General features: G+C 40.7%; 1 protein-coding gene across 1 annotated transcript; it reads left to right on the forward strand.

Annotated features, from left to right (window-relative positions):
• Positions 1-934: 934 nt before the first annotated feature.
• Positions 935-20,525, forward strand: rnf41 (ring finger protein 41). Its single transcript, XM_057830658.1, has 7 exons — positions 935-1,079; positions 5,073-5,125; positions 5,203-5,318; positions 10,847-11,118; positions 14,894-15,029; positions 15,824-15,927; positions 19,000-20,525. Exons 3-7 carry the CDS (start codon positions 5,229-5,231, stop codon positions 19,352-19,354), a joined length of 957 nt encoding a protein of 318 aa, XP_057686641.1. The 5' UTR covers positions 935-1,079; positions 5,073-5,125; positions 5,203-5,228; the 3' UTR covers positions 19,355-20,525.
• The last annotated feature ends 875 nt before the right edge of the window (positions 20,526-21,400 follow it).

Here is a 21,400-nt window from a genome sequence, read left to right on the forward strand (position 1 = left end):
TTTCTGCAGCCGTTTGGCTAGCGTGATGCGAAAAATAAATGAATTAATCCGCAAAATTAGCTGAATCCGCAGTCCATCTGCTTGTTAAAAAGCAATGCTGTATTGTGAGATGCTGACCCGGGTGACGTCAGATTCGCATTTGTGCTAAACCCGAGACTGAAGCCGGAAGTCACTCATTTTCATGGCGTGGGATTCAAAAATTGAATAAATAAAACGATCGCTTCCACACACATCCAAGCGGTCCATTTCATTCAGGAGCATACAACACCACGTGAAATATGAAATAAACATGCTTTTTGGTGTAATACGCACTTTAAAGGTCTTAAGTGTATATTTTTTTTCTTTTTAAACAACCAAAAATAGTCACTTGCTCTATAAGGGTTAAAGGTCTAATTGTCAACTTTTGCAATGCTGTCCGCGATAGTGACCACTGTCCCTAAAAGGGTTAATAGTCGTCCATCCATCTATTTTCTCCCGCTTATCTGAGGTCAAGTTGCAGGGGCAGCAGAGAAATCCAGACTTCCCTCTCCCCAGCCACTTCATCCGGCTCTTCCGGGAGGATCCTAAGGCACTCCCAAGCCAGCTGGGAGACAGGTCCCCCTAGTAACTATTTGGTCGACCCCACGGCCTCCCAGTGAGACGTGCCCGGAACACCTCACCAGAGAGACGTTCAGGAGACATCCTAATCAGATGCCCGATCCACCTCACCTTGCTCCTCTCGATACGGAGAAGCAGCGGTTCTCCTCCGAGCCCCTCACGGATGACCGAGCTTCTCACCTGAGAGCCCGGACACCCTGCTGAGGAAACTAATTTCGGCCGCTTGCATCCGGGATGTTGTTCATTCGGTCATGACCACTAATAACTATAATTAATAATAAAATTTTAATAAATAAATCACATTATTCATGCAGTTGAGGGATTTGGCAGAATTTGCGTCATGACGTCACGGCCCGTCGGCGTATGTGTGACGCAGACGGTATAGGATGTAGCACTGCGGGACGTGGTTAGCTCAAGCTAAAAGTCACACGAGCCAAAGTGCGCATAAATCCTGCCCGGCAGCAGTTTTACTGCCCTTAAAAGTAAGTCCAACGCTTTTTTGCGATGTTTCGGCCGATAGCGCTTGGGTAGATGGCCATTTGTTCTTAATATTGTAGCTCTGATGGGTTAGCTCCAAGGCTAATGTCCAGAGGAAACAGCGACAGCGTTGGTGTTGCTACGTACTTCGCTAGCTAGCTCGCTACTTGTATGAGACTGACACAGCCGCAAATATTTTCCCGGGATACGCGAATTAAATATTGCTACACTAAAAATTGCTACACTCGTGTCGTGGCTTGTTTTTGGTGGGGATTCGAGTGAGTGTGATGGGTGAAGAGGAGGGCAGAGCATCACCTGCGCATAACAGGCTACATGACTGGATCTTGTAAACATAAAAAAAAAAAAAAAACGATTTTGTGGAATTGACAGTGTATATAGAAAGGAAAACGGGAAAATTGACTGACATTTGTCCTTGGTTTACAACGGAGCTTTTTGCAATGGCAACAGGTTTGTACGTAAATCTGAATACCTGTCTGACATATGCATTCTATTGGTGTTTCACAAATAAGTGATTTTCACGTTATTTTTCACCTTCATATCTAAGAATTTTTGTACAAAAAAATGTTCAATGCACCTATAAAAGAATGAATCTTAAACAACACATGACTTAGTTATTTCACTATCTGATTGAATACAAACAAAATAATTACCAGCTTGTGCACACCCTCTCATGAAAGAAAGGTTGAGTTTTTTTTGCCACAATTCCAAAAGAGTTCTTGGGCGGTGTCCAAACGAAGTAATTGCGGCAATTTTTCGTCTCAGGTAAGTTGCTAGGTAAATCAAAACGCATATAGGTGTTTTGAGTATCGATGTCCCGATCCAGGTTTTTGCACTTCCGATCCGATACCGATATTGTTTTGCACTTCCGATCCGATACCGATACTGGCCGATACCGACCTATCTGAGCATGTGTTAAAGTTTAAAGTTATTTAGCCTCCTTACGTAGTTGTCAGACTCATGTTGAAAAAGGTTTTAGTACTCTTGATAACAACTAGCCAGCTGAATTAGGTGAGTTTGAATAACACACAACGGTTGGTAACAAGAAACTTAACTGTTTATTCAGTGACAAACACAAAACATTTTAAATAACAAACAGAAATGGCATAGTCAGTCAGTAAAACGTGCAAATAATATTGTAAACTGTCTTAAAAAAAGCAAAACACACGAACAACCTCAGTGGAAAATCCCACAAATCTCCCAAGCTATTAGATGCTTTTAATGTTTCGTGCATTAGTTACAAAAATTGTATAAAAAGCCTCTCAGGTTTAAATAAATGACTATTTCAGTATCAAGTTAACATTTTAAAACGGTAAATAAAATACTCAAGTCCCCATTCTGTATCAGCAGCTTTAAACTACATTCAATTCATTTAATTTTGCGAATCAATTGTTAAATTCAATTCCTTTATTGTCATTGCAAGCAGAGCAAACAACGAAATTGGAAAGCTACTCCGTGGGACCATAAAACACAAGACTATAAAATAACACACAACTAAAATATATCACTGAATAAAAGACAAGAATAAATTATTGTGCAAAAGTCGCTACATTGCAGCATCATGAGGAATTAGTGCTGTTCAGTATTAAGAACGCGGATGGCCCTAGGAAAAAAACTATCTCTGAGTCTAGTTGTACGTGACCTCATCGCCCTATATCTCCTGCCAGAGGGCAACAGTTCAAACAGGTGATGGGCAGGATGGGAAGAGTCTTTAATAATGTTCCTAGCTCTTTTAAGGTGTCGCGCAGCAGCAATGTCCTCCAGAGGTGGGAGAGAGGAGCCAATAATTTTCTCCGCTGCTTTCACCACCCTCTGCAGTGATTTTTTTGTCCGCTACCGAGCAGGTTCCATACCACGTTGGGATGCAGTAGGTGAGGATGGACTCAATAGCTGCTCGGTAGAAGGCAGTCATTAGTTCCTTGCCCGTGTTGTTCCTTCTGAGGCCCCTCAGAAAGTGGAGTCTCTGGCGAGCTTTCCTCAATATGGCCGAGGAGTTAGCTGACCAGCAGAGGTCATCAGATAGGTGTACGCCGAGGAACTTGAAGGTCTTTACACGCTCCAAAAGTTAAAGTTGTTAAAATTGCTCCCGTTATTCCATAATTTCCCTTCCGTCTACTTTCAACATGTGAAAGTTTTAAAACTGTTTTGAAGATAGATTCAAGTCAAGATTTTGCCGATTTAGAAGTATTTTAGATAAAAAGCTAATTAGGTTCGCTTGGAAGGTTCACAACAGCCTACTAGGGAAGTCTTCTGCTTTAAGATGGCGGCTGTTTAATAACGCATTTGGTTTTCAATACTTCAATGTTGCTAATGCAGTCCAGTCTGTCGTGTAGCATCTGGTTCTATATACATATGATATCTATTATCACCAGTAAAACGACGTTGACGTAGGTTGTAGCATCTGTCAGCAGCAGTCAGGTATTCTTGTGTTTTTTATCCAGCAGCATGAGTTGAGCTAAAGCCGTGAGTTGAGCATTGGCATTACCCGGGTCTAAGACAAGTTATGTTTACTTTCGTGATGCAATGCCGTCAGTTTCTCATTGCGTCCCGAAGACCGCGCTGTGTATTAGTTCCGCTTTACTTGACATATTTCAATAATCGGAATTTGGATGTTTGTAAATCGTTCTCGAATATTCCACGGCCGAATCGCGTGTTGGATGGTGCGTCTTTACTCACGTGAGATAATGGCTTGTCATCCAGAATGAATTCTTCGGCGATGACTCTTGTTATTCCCTGGGGTTTGGGACTGTCGAGTGCCAATTTGTCACGCATAGCAAAAGTTTCTGCCAGTGTTAGTTGCGTAGGACCTTTCTTTTTGTCTTGGGTTTTCTTAACATACTCCTCATATTGTTTGTGGTGGTATTTCGCTAAATGCTTGATTAGGTTGGTTGTATTAAAACTTCTTAAAGCTTTACCACTACGCTTGACTTTATTGTGGCATATGTTGCTCTCTGCCTCTTCGTCTTTGTCGTCCTCTAAGGTGAAATGATCCCACACGGCTGACATTTTTACCGATAAAGTCTCTCGGTAAATTGGGAGACGGTAATGTAAATGTAGTGTGTTGAAGGTGTGCCGTAAAATGCGGACCGGATTTTAGGGAAACCGAAGCAAAAACTGGAATGGATTATGTAAATCGGTGCGCTGGAAAACCCGGACCAGACTTTCAAAAAAAAAACTGGATCGGAAGTCTGAATCGGAATTTTTCCCATGTTCTGATCCGATACCGATGCGCATTTTTTCTGCCCATATCTGCGTCCGATCTGATCCAAATATCGGATCGGGACATCTCTAGTTTTGAGTTAATAGTATTGTGATATTGATTCAAAACAAGCACAAGAAAGGAAGGAAGACAAAGCAAACCCAAATTATTAGGGGTGGACGATTTCCATTTTTTGAAACCAACATAGATAATTTCCTGCTCCTCAAGGCCGATACCGATACGATAACCGATAATATATATATAATTTTTAAATATATATTCCCATGGGGTTTTGTACATGTGTAGGCAAAAAATACAAGTGGTGTGTTCAACATAGACTTGCCTTTGACCTAACCGAATTTTCATGATGACATGAACTTTATTACAATGAACAGAATAAAGACAAGAACAGTTTAAACGTCATATAAAGTGCCCCTATTTTTCGAAATAAATAAAATTTGAGTCAGTCACAGTCAATTAGTCAATATAATTAACGATGTATTTCCCTGAGCAATGAGCACTGAACTAAAACAAACATAAACCCAACAGGTATTGTGCTTTGTCAGCAGATAAAACATTTGGTGCAAAAGGAGAGGAGACTTTTGTGAAATACATCCCAATCCACCAACACGGTGCCAAAAATATATATTATCGGGCCTATTAATAATGTAACCGGATTTATTGTGATGACGTCATAATTCCTATTATCGGACCGATAATTATTGTGCACCTCTACAAATTATCCATCAAGATGTTTGTGACCATTTTTTTCTTTGTGTAGATTAAACCGAGTCACAAGCTGAATGGCATTACATCTTGTCATTTGTGAGTGAGGTAGGAACCTTCTGTCTTTTCTGCCACCTTTTCCGTTTTGAAGTTGACCACCGAAATCACACTTTGTTATGTTGTAGGAGGCGGACGGTGCCAGTGATGCACCATGGGCTACGACGTGACCAGGTTCCAAGGGGAGGTGGATGAAGACCTGCTATGTCCAATATGTAGTGGAGTTCTCGAAGAACCAGTGCAGGTATGTGTAGTTGTATGTTTGGTGTCTTGTTCAGTTAATGTAAACAGTCTATTTTGGATGTGGAAATGCAGAAGATCAATGTAAATTTATTTTTATAAAACACTTGTTGACCATAAATACAAAATGTTTCTTATAATATATGCAGAGTGGACTGTAAACAGGGATTTCTTTTCCATTATGAACAATATCGATATTTGGTGCATGTTTATTAGTATGGTATCAAAACAGAAAACAATGTTGACATTGATGTGACTATCAATGTCACATGGATGCTGTACCCCGATTAATGACTGTGCTTGTCCTCCACTTCTAATGCTTTGTTTTTGCCTTAATGGGAAAAAAGGTTAGTTAATAAGGATGCAACAATACTCAGTTTTATATTGAGTCGTCCGATACGCCCTCTTGGATTCAATATGCAAAAATATTTGATGCAAATGAAAAGCTCCCAAAATGTATTTTCCAATTTTTTTCTTGCATGCGCTCAATAATATGCCCGGGGTGCATCGAAAACTGAGGGCTGTGCCTTGAAAAACTCTGAGCTCGTCCCCGCGAACAGCCCTCCTCCTCTCCCCCAAACTGCGTGGAGGGCGGAGTGAAGCACGCTGCATTTTTTTGTGGCTGAGGTAACAGATAGGGCTGTCTCAAACGACTAATTTTCTCCCGATTAGTCAGCCGACTATTTTTACGATTAGTCGACTAATCTAATAATTAAAAAAAATTTTTTTTTTTTTTTTTTTTTACTAATTTAGCAATGAAATTTTTGTTGACGCTTATCAATTCACAAAAACATATTGGAACACTCAAATTATTTATTAAAGTACAAATAAGCACGTAAATAACAATAATAAATCACAAATAAACAATGAGTTCAAATGCTGATAGAATTAACTAGTGTAGCATCCCGATTGAAAAGATGGTCTCTTAAACTGATAGTTTACAACTTTTATTCCATCCTTGATGTAAACACACTGTAAGAGCTACGGTGCACACAAATAAAGCAACACAATTAGAAATTAACAAAAACTTTTCACCTTTTTCCTTTTAAACCTTATTTATATATCAATGAATTGCCTATATGAATTGCCTTTACCTTAATTTATTACCTTATTGACAATCTCTCCCTTGAGTGCAATCACTGTATATACTGTATACATTTATGACCTTTTAACCTTATATAATTTTCTATACCATAAAAGATACCTTTCAATTAGCATTAAGAACAATACTATTAGCATTTATAGGCCCATTGTCAATGAAACATTATTATTTAGTAAGGCGACAGCACCCTCTGGTGTACAAAAAATGAAGAAAAAAAAAATTACAAACTGCGTGAAGGCGCTTGAGGTGTTTATTCACGGCCGACGTGCAGCCAAGCTTGGCATTGAAGAGACAGGACAGAAGAGTGTACTCTCCTTTGTTTCTTTGAAATAAGTCAATGTTTTGGACACTCTGGTGCGCTTTTTTTGGCTTTGTGCCGCTTTCCCCGCTTGCAAACAGCATCCGACATTCTAACTTTCCACGCATGTATTTTTTTAACCCTTCATTAACCGTCGACGGGATGTTGTGCTCGTCGACGGATTTACGTCATCGATGACGTCGACTATGTCGACTAGTCGGGACAGCTCTAGTAACAGACACGACAATCCTGGCTTGCGAGGAAAGATAGAAGTTTGAGGAGACAGCTTCAGCGTCATACAGAGCCGCTGTTAGGCAGCATTTTGGGTTTGCTGATGCGCTATCCCCTCTCGTACATATTTCACAAAGACTGTCTTCCCGGATATTTACAACGAAGTCCGCAAAAACATTGTTACCAACTTGGCTGCTTCGAACAACCTCGCATTGACAAAAGCCAGCTGGATGGACATGATGATCAATGAGTGGCAAATTAAGAGTGCTGTACTTCAAACTTGTCCTGTTTATGAAAGTCGATTGTCATATGCTGGTGTTGTGCAGTCATGAGCAGACGTGGCTTCTGCGGCGTTTGTTAACTTTTTTAATGTTCGCTCCGACAACACTCGCTCGCACACACTAGAAGTATCAATAGCAAATCAAATCAAATAGCAAACTAGATGTGCTAGATCCCATGCCATAAACTGCGTGAGGCCAGAGTGACGCGTAGTCCATATACTACATTGATTAATTAAAAACCACCGTGACTGAATGGAAGTTAAGCAGGCCAAATCAATCCATACCAGTGACTGTAGATATTGCTCCAAATATTAATTCAGTACGTGACACAGATGGACTCGGACCACAAATAGGATGTGTTGCTCATGTAGTAAACCTAGCAGCTAAGAGAGCTGTAGCAATCAACAGTGTGCCCCGCCTCACTTTACAAACATTAAACATTGTTCTCAGCATGTTTCTAGAAAATTTCTTCAGATCAGTAAGAAGCACATAAATATTATGCACTAAAATATATGTTTATATGTTGGCAAGGTTATTTTTGCTTGTTAGCAAAATAAAAAAACATCGAAACAAAAAATACAAGTGTTTTGCTCAGAGTGGCAGTGTATCTCAGACGCCAAGATGGATGGAGGTTCACCCATTCCCCCAAAGGTAGCGGAGCAATATCAGAAAGGCGGTTCCCAGTGGAAATATTAAAAAGAATTTGAAGTTATCATAATTTACACTGCATAACATTGTTCTGAAATGCAGAAAATCTGGAACAATCAAGGGCCGAAGTCGAAAAACCATACTGGATGACTGTGATCTTTGGGCCCTAAAGCGGCACTGCACCACAAACAGGAGTTTGTTTTAAAGGAAATCACAGACTGGGATTAGCAATGCTTCCAGAAACCGTTGTCGGTGTACACAGTCCACCGTGCCAATGAGCCGTTACCAGCTGAACTCTACAGTGCAAAAAAAAAAAAAAAAGCCATTTCTAATCTGGACCCAGAAGCGCGAGCATTTTCTCTGTGTCAGGGCTAATTTAATCTGCCGGTTAGCCACGCCTACCATTATAGGCCTCTAGCGTCCCCAACAGGTGGATGACGTCAGCGAGAGAATGGGCTCATCGCTTTTACTATTCAGCCCATTGAGAGGGAATTATTCAGAACAAGGAAAACGTGACGAAGAGAGCCGCAAAATGTCATCCTTTCAGTCTCTCTACTCCAATGTTTTTAGAGGATATTCTTTTTATCTTTTTTAAGATTTTATCCGAATTTTCTCCCAATAGCTAAATAAATAGCATGGTCATGACAAAGGACATGACAAGCCGCCGGTCGTCGGCTGAGAGGACAAGGAGCATGTCAGCCACAAAATGCAAGCCACCTACATATTAAAATGATCCCAGTATTTGACATAATACAAAACACGATGTTTACTCACTTCCTCGTAAATCCCATGATCCCACAGCAGTAGGGTTTTTTTTTTTTTTTTTTTTGCCAATATCCACCGGTGAATGGGAACTTATAGTAACCCCTAAAAGGCTCACACGCCTCTCCCTCGTATAGCAAGATTTTTCTGCTGCCGTTTGGCTGGCGTGATGCGAAAAATGAAAAAATTAATCTACCGTAAAATCCGGGCTATTGAGCGCCCCTGATTACAAGCCTCACCCAGTACATTTTTAAAGAAAAAAGCATTTTGTACACACATAAGCCTCTCCTGCCTATAAGCCGCGTGTGCCCACATAATAAACTGAAATATTTATAAAGGAATACACAGTTTTCTAAGTTTTAATACCATACTTTAACGAATCGGGTTATGATATAGCGCGTGACTTACAGGTAAGGGAGGTGCAGAAGAGCAAGAGACGTGCTGTTGTTGCGGGTGTGTCTGTGTGTGCGTGTTGGCTGCTAGAGGCAGCAGTGGTGTGTTGTTCGACATGTTTCCAAAATAAAGAATTGCAACCTAACTTAGCGGGTTACTCTTTGTCATCGTTACAATACCTTAAATTTTCTTTCCAAACAGCGCCAGCAACACGGCACTTAGCTGACTCCTCAAGCTCACTCATAAGCGTGTGTCGTTCTCTTCGTCACGCAGCAGACCGGCTTTTGGAAACCCGTTGGTGATGGTGGATTTTTTTCATGCTGCTCCACGCTGTCAGACTTTTGCAAAAGTTGCTCTTCGCATACGGCCACTTTTGTAAACGATCTGACGCCGCTGGCCATCCAAGCCTTCAATTCAACTCGGCACGTCATATCCATTCCTTCTAGCATTTTCCATCATGCGAGTATGCTAATTTTACTAATGCACAACGATGAGGGTCTGCTACTTTTATTCGTGCACAAAGCACAAAATTAAGATACGGGTAAGAGTGCAAACTAGCGTCTTCCTCGACACATATATTGCACGTGTCTTATGCTTACATTTTATGCTCTAGCGCAGGGGTCCCCAACCTATTCCACTAAGGCACACTGTGGGTGCAGGATTTCATTCTTACCAAACAAGATGACAACACTTTTTCCCCAATCTGGTGTTTTACAAGTGCAATCAGTTGATTGCAGTCAGGTGTGGCTTGTTTTAGCAGAAGCCTCATTGGTTCAACTGTCTCTGCTGGATCGGCTGGAACAAAAACCAGGACCCACAGTGTGCCTTGAGGACTGGGTTGAAAACCCCTGCTCTAGCGCTCCTGGCGGTCGTTAGAAAAATTGATAAATTGGCAGCATCATTGGATACGCCGCAGGATTCAAAATGAGGGAAAAAAGTAGCGGCTTGTAATCCGGAAATTACGGTAATTAATCTAAATATAATGAAGAGGACCGTACAAATCACAGCGCCCTCTTCCTCAATGCAAGCCAAAGCCGGAAGTCTGTCATTTTTCATAGCGCGGGATTTAAAAGATTTGAATAAATATATCGATCGCTTCTTCACACATCCAAGTGGTCCATTTCATTCAGGAGCATAAAATATATTATGAAATAAACATGCTTTTTCGTGTCACAGGCACTTTAATGCTGCATGTGGTCTGGCATTATCATGTTGCAAAACCCAAGGTCGACTATGAAAGAGACGACATCTGGATAGGACCACATGTTGTTCTAGAACCAGAATATACTTTCTGCTTTGACGATACCTTTCTGGATTTGCAAGCTGCCCATGCCACACGCACAAAAAACAGAGCAGTGACAGCACTGATAACAACTTAGGTTTTCCTCTTTAGTCCTAGCTCAAAACGTGATTCGTCTGACCATAGAACAGTATTCCACTTTGCCACACTCCATTTTAAGCACAACATCATGGCTGTGTAAGAAAAAGATATGGGCATTCAAATGGCAAACCTGCAGTCCAGGTCACTCAGTTATAGCGCGCATCCAGGGCAGAAGGTGCGAGAAAGGGGGGCCAAGACAGTTGAACAGTTAGAGGCCTGTATTACACAAGAATGGGACGACATTCCTATTGATAAACTTGAGCAAACTTTATCTCCTCGGTCCCTAGACTTTTGCAGACCGTTGTAAGAAGAGGGGATGCATCAGTGTTGAACATAGCCTTGTCACTTCTTTTTTAAAGATTTGTTGACACAATGAAAGTTCCATCCATTTTCTTTAGTACTTGTCCTTAAGTTGAGCTCCTTGTTCTTATTTCAGGCCCCACACTGTGAGCATGCCTTTTGCAATGCCTGCATCACACAGTGGTTCGCCCAGCAGCAGATTTGTCCCGTGGACCGCACCGTGGTGACGCTGGCTCACCTGCGGCCCGTGCCTCGCATCATGCGCAACATGCTGTCCAAGCTGCAGATCAGCTGTGACAATGCTAGTTTCGGCTGCACCGCTACGCTTCGACTGGACCAGCTTCAGTCGCACCTCAAGGACTGCGAGCACAACCCCAAAAGGCCCGTCAACTGTGAGGAAGGGTGTGGGTGAGTAGATGGTCTGCTTCTTAGCTCCGCTCTTGGCCTACTGTACATCTTTATGAAATAAATATATTAGATTTACACTGCGGGTCCAAATGTGTGTTCCCTTGGGTCACTTGAAAAGTACATTCTTCCATTGTCAACAACACTTATCCCTAGCAAGGGTTCGCAGGATGCTAGATTCTGTTCCAGATCAGTTAAAACAAAAGGCGGACTACTGCTATACTACAGAGTCATTTACAGTGACTTGCAAAAGTATTCGGCCCCCTTGAACCTTGCAACCTTTCGCCACATTTCAGGCTTCAAACATAAAGATATAAAATTTTATTTTTTTGTCAAGAATCAACAACAAGTGGGACACAATCGTGAAGTGGAACAAAATCTATTGGATCATTTAAACTTTTTTAACAAATAAAAAACTAAAAAGTGGGGTGTGCAATATTATTCGGCCCCCTTGCGTTAATACTTTGTAGCGCCACCTTTTGCTCCAATTACAGTTGCAAGTCGCTTGGGGTATGTTTCTATCAGTTTTGCACATCGAGAGACTGACATTCTTGCCCATTCTTCCTTGCAAAACAGCTCGAGCTCAGTGAGGTTGGATGGAGAGTGTTTGTGAACAGCAGTCTTCAGCTCTTTCCACAGATTCTCCATTGGATTCAGGTTTGGACTTTGACTTGGCCATTCTAACACCTGGACACGTTTATTTTTGAACCATTCCATTGTAGATTTGGCTTTATGTTTTGGATCATTGTCCTGTTGGAAGATAAATCTCCGTCCCAGTCTCAGGTCTTGTGCAGATACCAACAGGTTTTCTTCCAGAATGTTCCTATATTTGGCTGCATCCATCTTCCCGTCAATTTTAACCATCTTCCGTGTCCCTGCTGAAGAAAAGCAGGCCCAAACCATGATACTGCCACCACCATGTTTGACAGTGGGGATGGTGTGTTCAGGGTGATGAGCTGTGTTGCTTTTACGCCAAACATATCGTTTTGCATTGTGGCCAAAAAGTTCAATTTTGGTTTCATCTGACCAGAGCACCTTCTTCCACATGTTTGGTGTGTCTCCCAGGTGGATTGTGGCAAACTTTAAACGAGACTTTTTATGGATATCTTTGAGAAATGGCTTTCTTCTTGACACTCATCCATAAAGGCCAGATTTGTGCAGTGTACGACTGATTGTTGTCCTATGGACAGACTCTCCCACCTCAGCTGTAGATCTCTGCAGTTCATCCAGAGTGATCATGGGCCTCTTGGCTGCATCTCTGATCAGTTTTCTCCTTGTTTGAGAAGAAAGTTTGGAAGGACAGCCGGGTCTTGGTAGATTTGCAGTGGTCTGATGCTCCTTCCATTTCAATATGATGGCTTGCACAGTGCTCCTTGAGATGTTTAAAGCTTGGGAAATCTTTTTGTATCCAAATCCGGCTTTAAACTTCTCCACAACAGTATCTCGGACCTGCCTGGTGTGTTCCTTGGTTTTCATAATGCTCTCTGCACTTTAAACAGAACCCTGAGACTATCACAGAGCAGGTGCATTTATACGGAGACTTGATTACACACAGGTGGATTCTATTTATCATCATCGGTCATTTAGGACAACATTGGATCATTCAGAGATCCTCACTGAACTTCTGGAGTGAGTTTGCTGCACTGAAAGTAAAGGGGCCGAATAATATTGCACGCCCCACTTGTTTTTTATTTGTTAAAAAAGTTTAAATTATCCAATAAATGTTGTTCCACTTCACGATTGTGTCCCACTTGTTGTTGATTCTTGACAAAAAAATTAAATTTCATATCTTTATGTTTGAAGCCTGAAATGTGGCGAAAGGTTGCAAGATTCAAGGGGGCCGAATACTTTTGCAAGGCACTGTAAGTGACACACATCCCATATATATCACATATTTTGTTTATATTTACGGTCATATGAGCTTTTTCACATCTACAGGTGCCCAAATGTCATATTAGAAATGGTTTATCACTGGAACCTTCCAGTGTTAACTCCTTTGCTGCAATTGACAGTGATACTCAGTGTTTTTCAACCTTTTTTAGACTCAAGGCACGTTTTTATATCGGAAAAAATCTCGCGACACACCACACACTAAAAATATTCCAAAATTATTTTCTGTACAGTATATTTAATTATAAAATAATTTCTCTATGTATACTGGCTCAGTGTGAAACTTGAGCCTGTTAAGATGAACACAGAGTCGATATCCCTATTCTTCAACCGCTCTCAGTCACTGTTTTTATTATATATTTTTTTATAGCAGTTAGGCTTGAAAAAGCCCAGAATTATCAGAAATTGGGACTTGAGCAATGTCTTTAACCACATCAGGGCCGAGCATCTCGCAGACAATGGCTTTGCAGGCAGGCAGTATTATTTCTCTGCCAAAGTGTGGGACTTTTTGGATTTAGCAACAAGGTAACTGGTTTTGAGGGCTTTCTCATTTACCTTTGTAGTTTTTATCAAAAAGTTGCCTGTTTCTCTGTGTTTTCACAAAGGCAAACAAAATAGTCCATCGGCTTGTTTTGAAGCGACGGGTGTTTCGTTTGGAGATTACATTTAAACTTGCTTGGCACCATGGCGCTGTTTTTGGATTGCTGCTCGTGTCGCGTTCAAGAACTGCTCGGATTTTTAGCCATTAGCCACCTTGCTGTTCTCAACAATGTGTTGGAATAAAACACAGGGGGATGATTGACGGTCGTCACATATGGATATAATAGAATGGACACTTTGGAGTACATTGACACATGACGAGTCTAACCAAATGATGCGCAGTAGACGTGCTGGGGTCCACATTGTCGGGGACAGCAAGGTCGTTGATGGCTAGAAATCCGAGAAGTTTTTGAACGCGACACGAGCAATACTTCGCTCATTTGCACACGACCGAAAACTTTCTACCTACTCCTTCCTTCCTTCTAATGCAACTCCGTCCTACGACGTAAAAAAACAATATTGTAATAGCCCCGAATGGGGAAATAGAAAGGAGAGGAGTCAGTGGTGACTTTCCCACTTTATTGTGGCAACAATGGAAAATAATAAACAAAATAACAACAGCACCCGCAACATGCGACCACGAACTTGGCTCTCACGCCGTTCTCCCTGAGATTCCCTCCCTCCTTGCTTGCTTCCCGCTACGTCACCACTCTGCAGTCTGATGGCCCCTTCAAGGGCCCGTACACAGATACGGACATTACACATTTATATTTTATATATATAAATGTGACATCAGATAATTTCTCGCGGCACACTAGTGTGCCTTGGCACACCGGTTGACAAACACTGCTCTAGATGCGTAAAGAAAGCATTTTAACTGGTAGGGATGGCAGTGCATGATCATGTTTCGGTACCATTGATGATGGTAGGCTTCCACGTTCCAATCCAATTAGACTGTTAGGGGTGCAGTCAATGAGTTAATATGGTCTTAGACTCTTAGGCGACTAATCGTTAAAATAGTCGGCTGAGTAATCGGGAGAAAATTAGTCGTTTGGGACAGCCCTAGTTGTAGAGTGTACCCGAACATATTTCCTCCACACCCTTCTCAACCCCTGACCCATTTTCATGCCTGAGTTATTCAGGAATTGAATGTGCCCTCTGCTAATTACTTTCATGTACATTCCATGATTTGACACATGTATACCAGATGTCTTGAGAACACACCAAACATTGTTTATCCAGACTTGATCGAATTCAACTAATGCAGGCTGATAAAGACGGATGTTAACAATCCAAAGTGATGGATAATATGTGATAATTCAACCTGCCTTTGTTCTCCCACCTGCAGCCTGGAGATGCCCAAAGACGAGCTGCCCAATCATAACTGCATCAAACATTTACGAAGTGTCGTCCAGCAGCAGCAAGGCAAAATTTCAGATCTAGAGAAAACTGTGGCTGAACATAAACACCAGCTAGGCGAACAAGTAAGTATGCGTGCTTGCTCATTGCTAAAATTCTCTTTTCTTTGCCAAAATTGAATTAAATTATTTTCTATTTGAGTTTGATATACAGCTTGAGTTGCTCAACAGACTGTGTCTCCGTTTTCGTATTTAGCGCTTAATAAAATGCAACAAATTTTCAACGAGGGACAGGTATGAATTGCTGGCAGGCTCGTGTAATACTTTCACACTAATATTGTATTGTCCTGCAAAAACAAGCAAAACGTCCCTGAACTTGACACTGCTCCGATAGCGTCATACAGGGGTTGAACAAAATAATGGAAACACCTTAAAAATCAACAAAAACTCATTTAATATGCTGTAGGTCCGCTATTTGCGACAAGTACAGCCTCAATTCTCCGAGGTATTGTTTCATGCAACTTGTGAATTGTTTCCAAAGGAATTTTAAGCCATTCTTCAGTTAGAATACCCTCTCCCCTTTTAGGACTCGATGGCAGAGGAAATCGACGTCCTAATTGAATCTCTAAACCTAACAATAAATACTCAATAATGTTAGGTGTTTCCATGATTTTGTCCAACCAGTGTATGTTGCTCCAAAACCTATGATGGACTGGCGTTAATAGTGCCTTCACAGATGTGGAAGTTACCCATGTCATGGCCACTGACCAAAATTCAGTTTTCATAAACAATTTGAAATATAGACTCCTCACACCACAGCACATTTTGCTACTTTGTGTCAGTCCATCATCCCAAAAACAAATATTGTCATATTAGAATGTTTAAAGGACTATAATCACTGGGCACTCTTTGCACTCTAGAAACGAGATATTCAGCTGCTCAAAGCGTACATGCGAGCCATCCGCAGCGCTAACCCCAACCTGCAAAACTTGGAGGAGACCATCGAGTACAATGAGATCTTGGAGTAAGTCCCTTCTTTTTCTTTGCTTCTTTCCCTCTGTGGTACTACAGTTTAACTCATTCATTATGCATTTACATGTCAATTTGGTAGACAAAGGTAATATTTCTAGGACCTTGTCAGTAGGAAGTCATAACATAGTTGCTTGAAACCACTGCTGCTCGCGTAATAATTGAGCTGCTGTATATTACCATTCTCTCTTAATAACAAATCAGGTCTACAATGTTTATCATTTCTTCACTGACCTTTATAATGTGTGCTTACATGTTGAACTCATTGCAAATCATAATAGCACGTCCTGGTCTGTACTTGCCTATCATTTTAAAGATTACTATAGTCGAGGAGAGGTCCATCGTCATCAGTGGCATGCAATGAGTTCAATACTGGGGGGGGGGGGGACAACTTAAGACTGTTACTTGGGGCGTAACCAGTGTGCATTTCTGTTTTTAATAATTTTAATTTCATTAATTTAGTTTTGATCAAAATTGCATTTATAAATTTGCTTATATACTAATACAATATTGAAATTTAATTACATATATAATAATTGATCATTTTAAAAAAAACTTAAATATTATCAAAGAAGTTACTTGCTCTATAAAAGTTTAACCCTTAATTGCCATTTTTTGAATAGCTGTCAACTGTAGTGACCACTGTCCCTGAAAGGGTAAAACTGTAGTTACAGTGGGGAGAACAAGTATTTGATATGTATCAAATACTTGTTCTCCCCACTGTACATACAAGAGAAGAAAAACAAGGTGGCAATGTGTGAAGTGGTCGCCGCTGGCCAGTGGCGGGGTCAGCCGCTCCCGACTCGATGCCTAGAATAAAATACAGATTCATATGTTTGTAGTTTTATGCATATATTATGAAAATATTTATCGGTTAAACTATGAAAATTAGAGGAAAACCTTACATTTTCGTTTATAGTGTGTACCAAAAATACCATGGTATCACGGTATTGCAATATTGCTCTAAAATGTGTTATTTTGAGATGTGTGGGTTATAAAAAAAAAACTTTTTTCCATTGAACAGGATTTTATTTTTCACAACATATTTGCAAATTGGAACATCAACATGAAAATGTTATATAAAATAACAAAATAAATATTTTTAATACAACTCAAAAAGTCGCCAGAGAGAAAAAACACCACAGGCTGTATTAGGCAAATATTATTTTGAACAAACACTTACAACAGCGGAAGACTTTACAAAAGTATACTAACGGTAGAGAGGAAACTAGTTAGCCATCTTGGCATGCTAACTAGCCAAGTGACAGATGATGGTCACGTAAATGTGAAATCATGTTGGAGGTGTTGCTTCCACTAGCAAGTAGAGCAGGGCAGTAAACCGAAAATTTACCGTTACCGAAATTCTTCACGATGACGGATGTAATTTTGACCATGTCGGTAAATTCGGTAATTTAATAAAACAAGAAAATAGTCTTTTCATCCCGCTTTGACTCTGTGTTGTTCGGCTGTGTTCATTCCCCTTTAAGAAAGCAGACAGTGTGCTTACGTATGGAGTCATGTGGTTTTCAGGAAGCCAAACAAACAGAAGCCCGGTAGGCTAACGCTAGCGGCTAACGCTACAAGTAAACAAGATGGAGTCGGGCTTAAGTTAGCTTCGCCAAACTTTCACCCAACACTAGGTAAACTCTTGGCGGGTTCCAGACGGGCTTTCACTTGCTGTCCTCCCTGGTTCTCACGATTTCAGGAGAGGATGCTTTCAGTGCTTTCCTCTGGTAGCCAAGCCACAGGCTAACGCTAGCGGCTAACAGCGGCTACAAATGAACGTGATGGAGTCGGGTAGCGGCTCTAACCTTGCCGAAACGGCTGAAATTAATGAGTGGACTGGGCACGGACTTCATGTAGCAATCATTATGTCGCGTTATTTGGTATCTCTGTGTGATTTCTCTGAAAGCTTTCATGATGGTAAAGCACTCAGCATAAAGTATAATCCAACAGTGAAGCCTATATATAATATGACAGTTTAATGGCCACAGCTATTTTTCTGTATGTGTTTGCTTTATTCTGCCATCATAAAATCTTAAATGCTTCATTGGCATCAGAGCAATACAGCTTTAATCTGGTTGTGTCTGTGTGTGGGGTGCATGTATTAAAAATTGTTCTGGAAAAAAAACCTGAAACGTTGATGTAAACACTTGTGTTGAATAATTATGTCACAGTAGCCATTACCAATAAGTTGTCTGAAGTGTACTGTTAAAGCTGCAAGTCATTTGTGTTAGAGTGACATGTTTGCACAGTCGTCATATTGATTTTTATAATGTACATTTTTCAAGTCATACAAGCTGTTATAAATGTTCACACTAGAATTCTTATTGTTTACAAGATTTTTTTTTTTAAATACTTAATGTTTAGACTGCATGTGCAATTGTTAAATTGAAAGCTGGTAAATAAACTTAACGAGAAACGGTTAATTTGTATTCCATGCATTGATTCAAAATTTCAAATTATAACAGTCCGCTTGGGCGAATTTATCGTCATTTATCGTTATCGAGGTAAATCTGCTCAATTTATCGTGATACGTACTTAAGGCCATATCGCCCAGCCTTACTAGCAAGCACCCTCCGCAAGCCTGTCTGCTGTCCTTCTTCCTCTAAGCCTCGGCCATCTGTTTCTTTTCGAGAGCTGAAGTACTCCCTTACTAGTGACTTTGTGTTTTTTGAGGAGGGAAAAAGCTCAGGTGTAGTGTCACCGACAGACACAGGACAATGCAACAACCAGAGAGGCAGGGCGGGGTGCGGGCACTGCCGCTCCAAGCCTCGGATTTCTCGCTGTATTTTCGGGACATAAAAAATAGCTAATATCGTACTGCATTATGACAGAAAATTGTAGAGGTTTTGAAATCGTGGCATTTTCATACCACGGAAAAGCTTGAAACCGATAACCGGCACATGCCTAGTCTGGAGCCCTGCACTGGTGTACAACAATTCAAGAATGTTCATACCTGACTGAGTGAAGCACGCAGATGAAAAGAAACAAAATATCGTACATTTATTCATCTTTTAACGTGAGCATGAAAGCATCTTTAATTGATGTCTTGTCTTGGTGTTAGGTGGGTGAACTCCATGCAGCCCGCTAGGGTGACCCGCTGGGGCGGCATGATCTCCACCCCCGACGCGGTGCTTCAAGCAGTCATCAAGCGCTCGCTCATCGACAGCGGCTGCCCGCTCTCCATTGTCAACGACCTGATCGAGAACGCCCACGAGCGCAATTGGCCACAGGGCCTGGCCTCGCTGGAGACGCGGCAGATGAACCGGCGCTACTACGAGAACTACGTGGCCAAGCGCATCCCAGGCAAGCAGGCGGTGGTGGTGATGGCCTGTGAGAACCAGCACATGGGAGAGGACATGATCCTGGAACCCGGCCTCGTCATGATCTTTGCGCATGGTGTGGAGGAGATCCTATAACTGCACTGCGGAAATCTGGTTTATTTAACAAAAGAGAGAAAAAAATGTTGATACCTATGCCTTAAAGGAAGGACAAAGATGTTATCAACCTGGCAAGTAGAGCTGATTATATGACTGATGATAAACGAGTTGTGATGTTTACATGGTTTATATTTAGTGCATTATATGTTCTGATTGTTCTGCTACTCGCATTGTAAAGTGAAAAACCTTGTCAAGAAAGTTGCTTCATTCTTGGAGAAACTTTGGCATCAACTCAACCTTTTCTGGCGTTGTGTTAACAAACCACAGCACGCAACGATTAGGGTGTCTTTGAAGCAATTTGAGCTGTTTTGAGTATTTTTGATCAGCACACTAAAGACTGCCATCTTTTTAATAGTGTGCAATTGCCGCTGTTAATCTCACTGCTATTCGCGCCGGGTACGTTATCACCACTTCAATTGTATCAATACGGTGGTACCTCAGTAGTGTAAATGTTTGTAAATACAAATACTATTTTGACTCATAGATCTCCCGCTGTTTTATTTTTCTGTTTTACCCTTCACTAAAAGTTGTATTTTTTGTTTTTGTTTGCGACGAGCACTTCCCTGGCTTTGAGGTGATTAAGTTGCGCTGTGAATATTCCACCAAGATCTATTTTTGCATCGTATTTTTCAGTGCAATTTTAATTTATTCTGTTTGCCTTTTACATTACCCCCACACACAAAAGCTTGAAGTTAAAAATCTGCCTTTTTCGGTGTATTTGAAGTTTTTGCAGGAGAAAAACATTTGTTGCATTTTCTGTTGCCTTTATTTGGTATGATGGGTCCAGATGTGAAGTGATGTGTTAAATTACAAGTTCCATGTATGTATGGGTTTTATGTGATGCTGCAATGTTTGCCTTTACACAATATGTTCTTTATGTTGTCCAACTGTTTGTTGCATTTAGCAAGCATCTCTTTACGTGGTCACAGCATTGAGATTGTAAAACTTTTGTCAAGTCACGCTTGTGGCTTCTAAGAAGTGTATAGCATCCCACCATCTTCCCTCATAACTGTACAGGGATAAGAGTGACTACAAGAGCAGTAAAAGCAACTTTGTATTGGACCCTTTTGTTATTTTTGGTATGTTTTTAAATTTTTTCCGTCTTGGTGGATCATGTACAGAAAATGAATAAAAACGAGTATTCCGTCAATATGGGATGAAAATTGAACTTGTTTGCTTGCTCTGTGTTTTTAAAAGGGCATCCTTTTTGAAAGAGAGGTACTTCTTCACTGCCACTGACAGAGATTGGTGTTAATCCATTTGAATTTGGAGAGTTGGCAGTAAACAATTGTGTTTTAGTGTCATTGAAGGTGATAGACATCCTTTTTTAATTGAGAGTAGAGGAAATGGTTTAGATGCAACATTGAAACATACTTAACAATAAACGACCGTTTTTGGATCAAGAGTTCTTGGTCTTCTCATCCCAATATGGGATTAATTTGTAGGTTTATTGTATGTTTTTTTGTTTTCAAACTAAACGCCCTACTACAATATTGTGTGAGTTGACAATAATACACCTGTGAAAATGCATTGACATTCATTCTAAAAGGTGTAAAGTCACCAAATAATAAGAAAAAAGGATTTGATAATTGTGTAAATAAATGTAGGGAAAACTGGGGTAATGTATGACACCCCCTGTATCTATCATGCAACCATGTTTACAAGCCTCTACCAATTCACCTTGTCCATGAAGAGATCCTCCTAGTGTGGTAAACATGTATTTTCCACAAAAAGATTTTTTGTTATGTAAAAGTTTATTTTCTTTCAACTTAATCAGCTGTTGTGCCAAAGCAGATTGATTTAGCTTGAAAATATTTTAGCACACATGTTGATGAACTAACATGGCGATGGGGTAAAGTGAGGCAAATAATGTGGGGTTAAGTAAATGTCTCACTTCACGCCTCCATGTCAGCAGTGACATTTGTACTACACCACATCAAATCTGGATTTAGATTGCTGAATTTTCTCTGATTAAGCATTTGCACCATCCATGGTATCAGACAGGCCAAACCCTGAGTTGCAGCC

Source organism: Corythoichthys intestinalis, chromosome 2 (assembly GCF_030265065.1).
Source record: "Corythoichthys intestinalis isolate RoL2023-P3 chromosome 2, ASM3026506v1, whole genome shotgun sequence".
In the NCBI taxonomy this organism is placed as follows: domain Eukaryota; kingdom Metazoa; phylum Chordata; class Actinopteri; order Syngnathiformes; family Syngnathidae; genus Corythoichthys; species Corythoichthys intestinalis.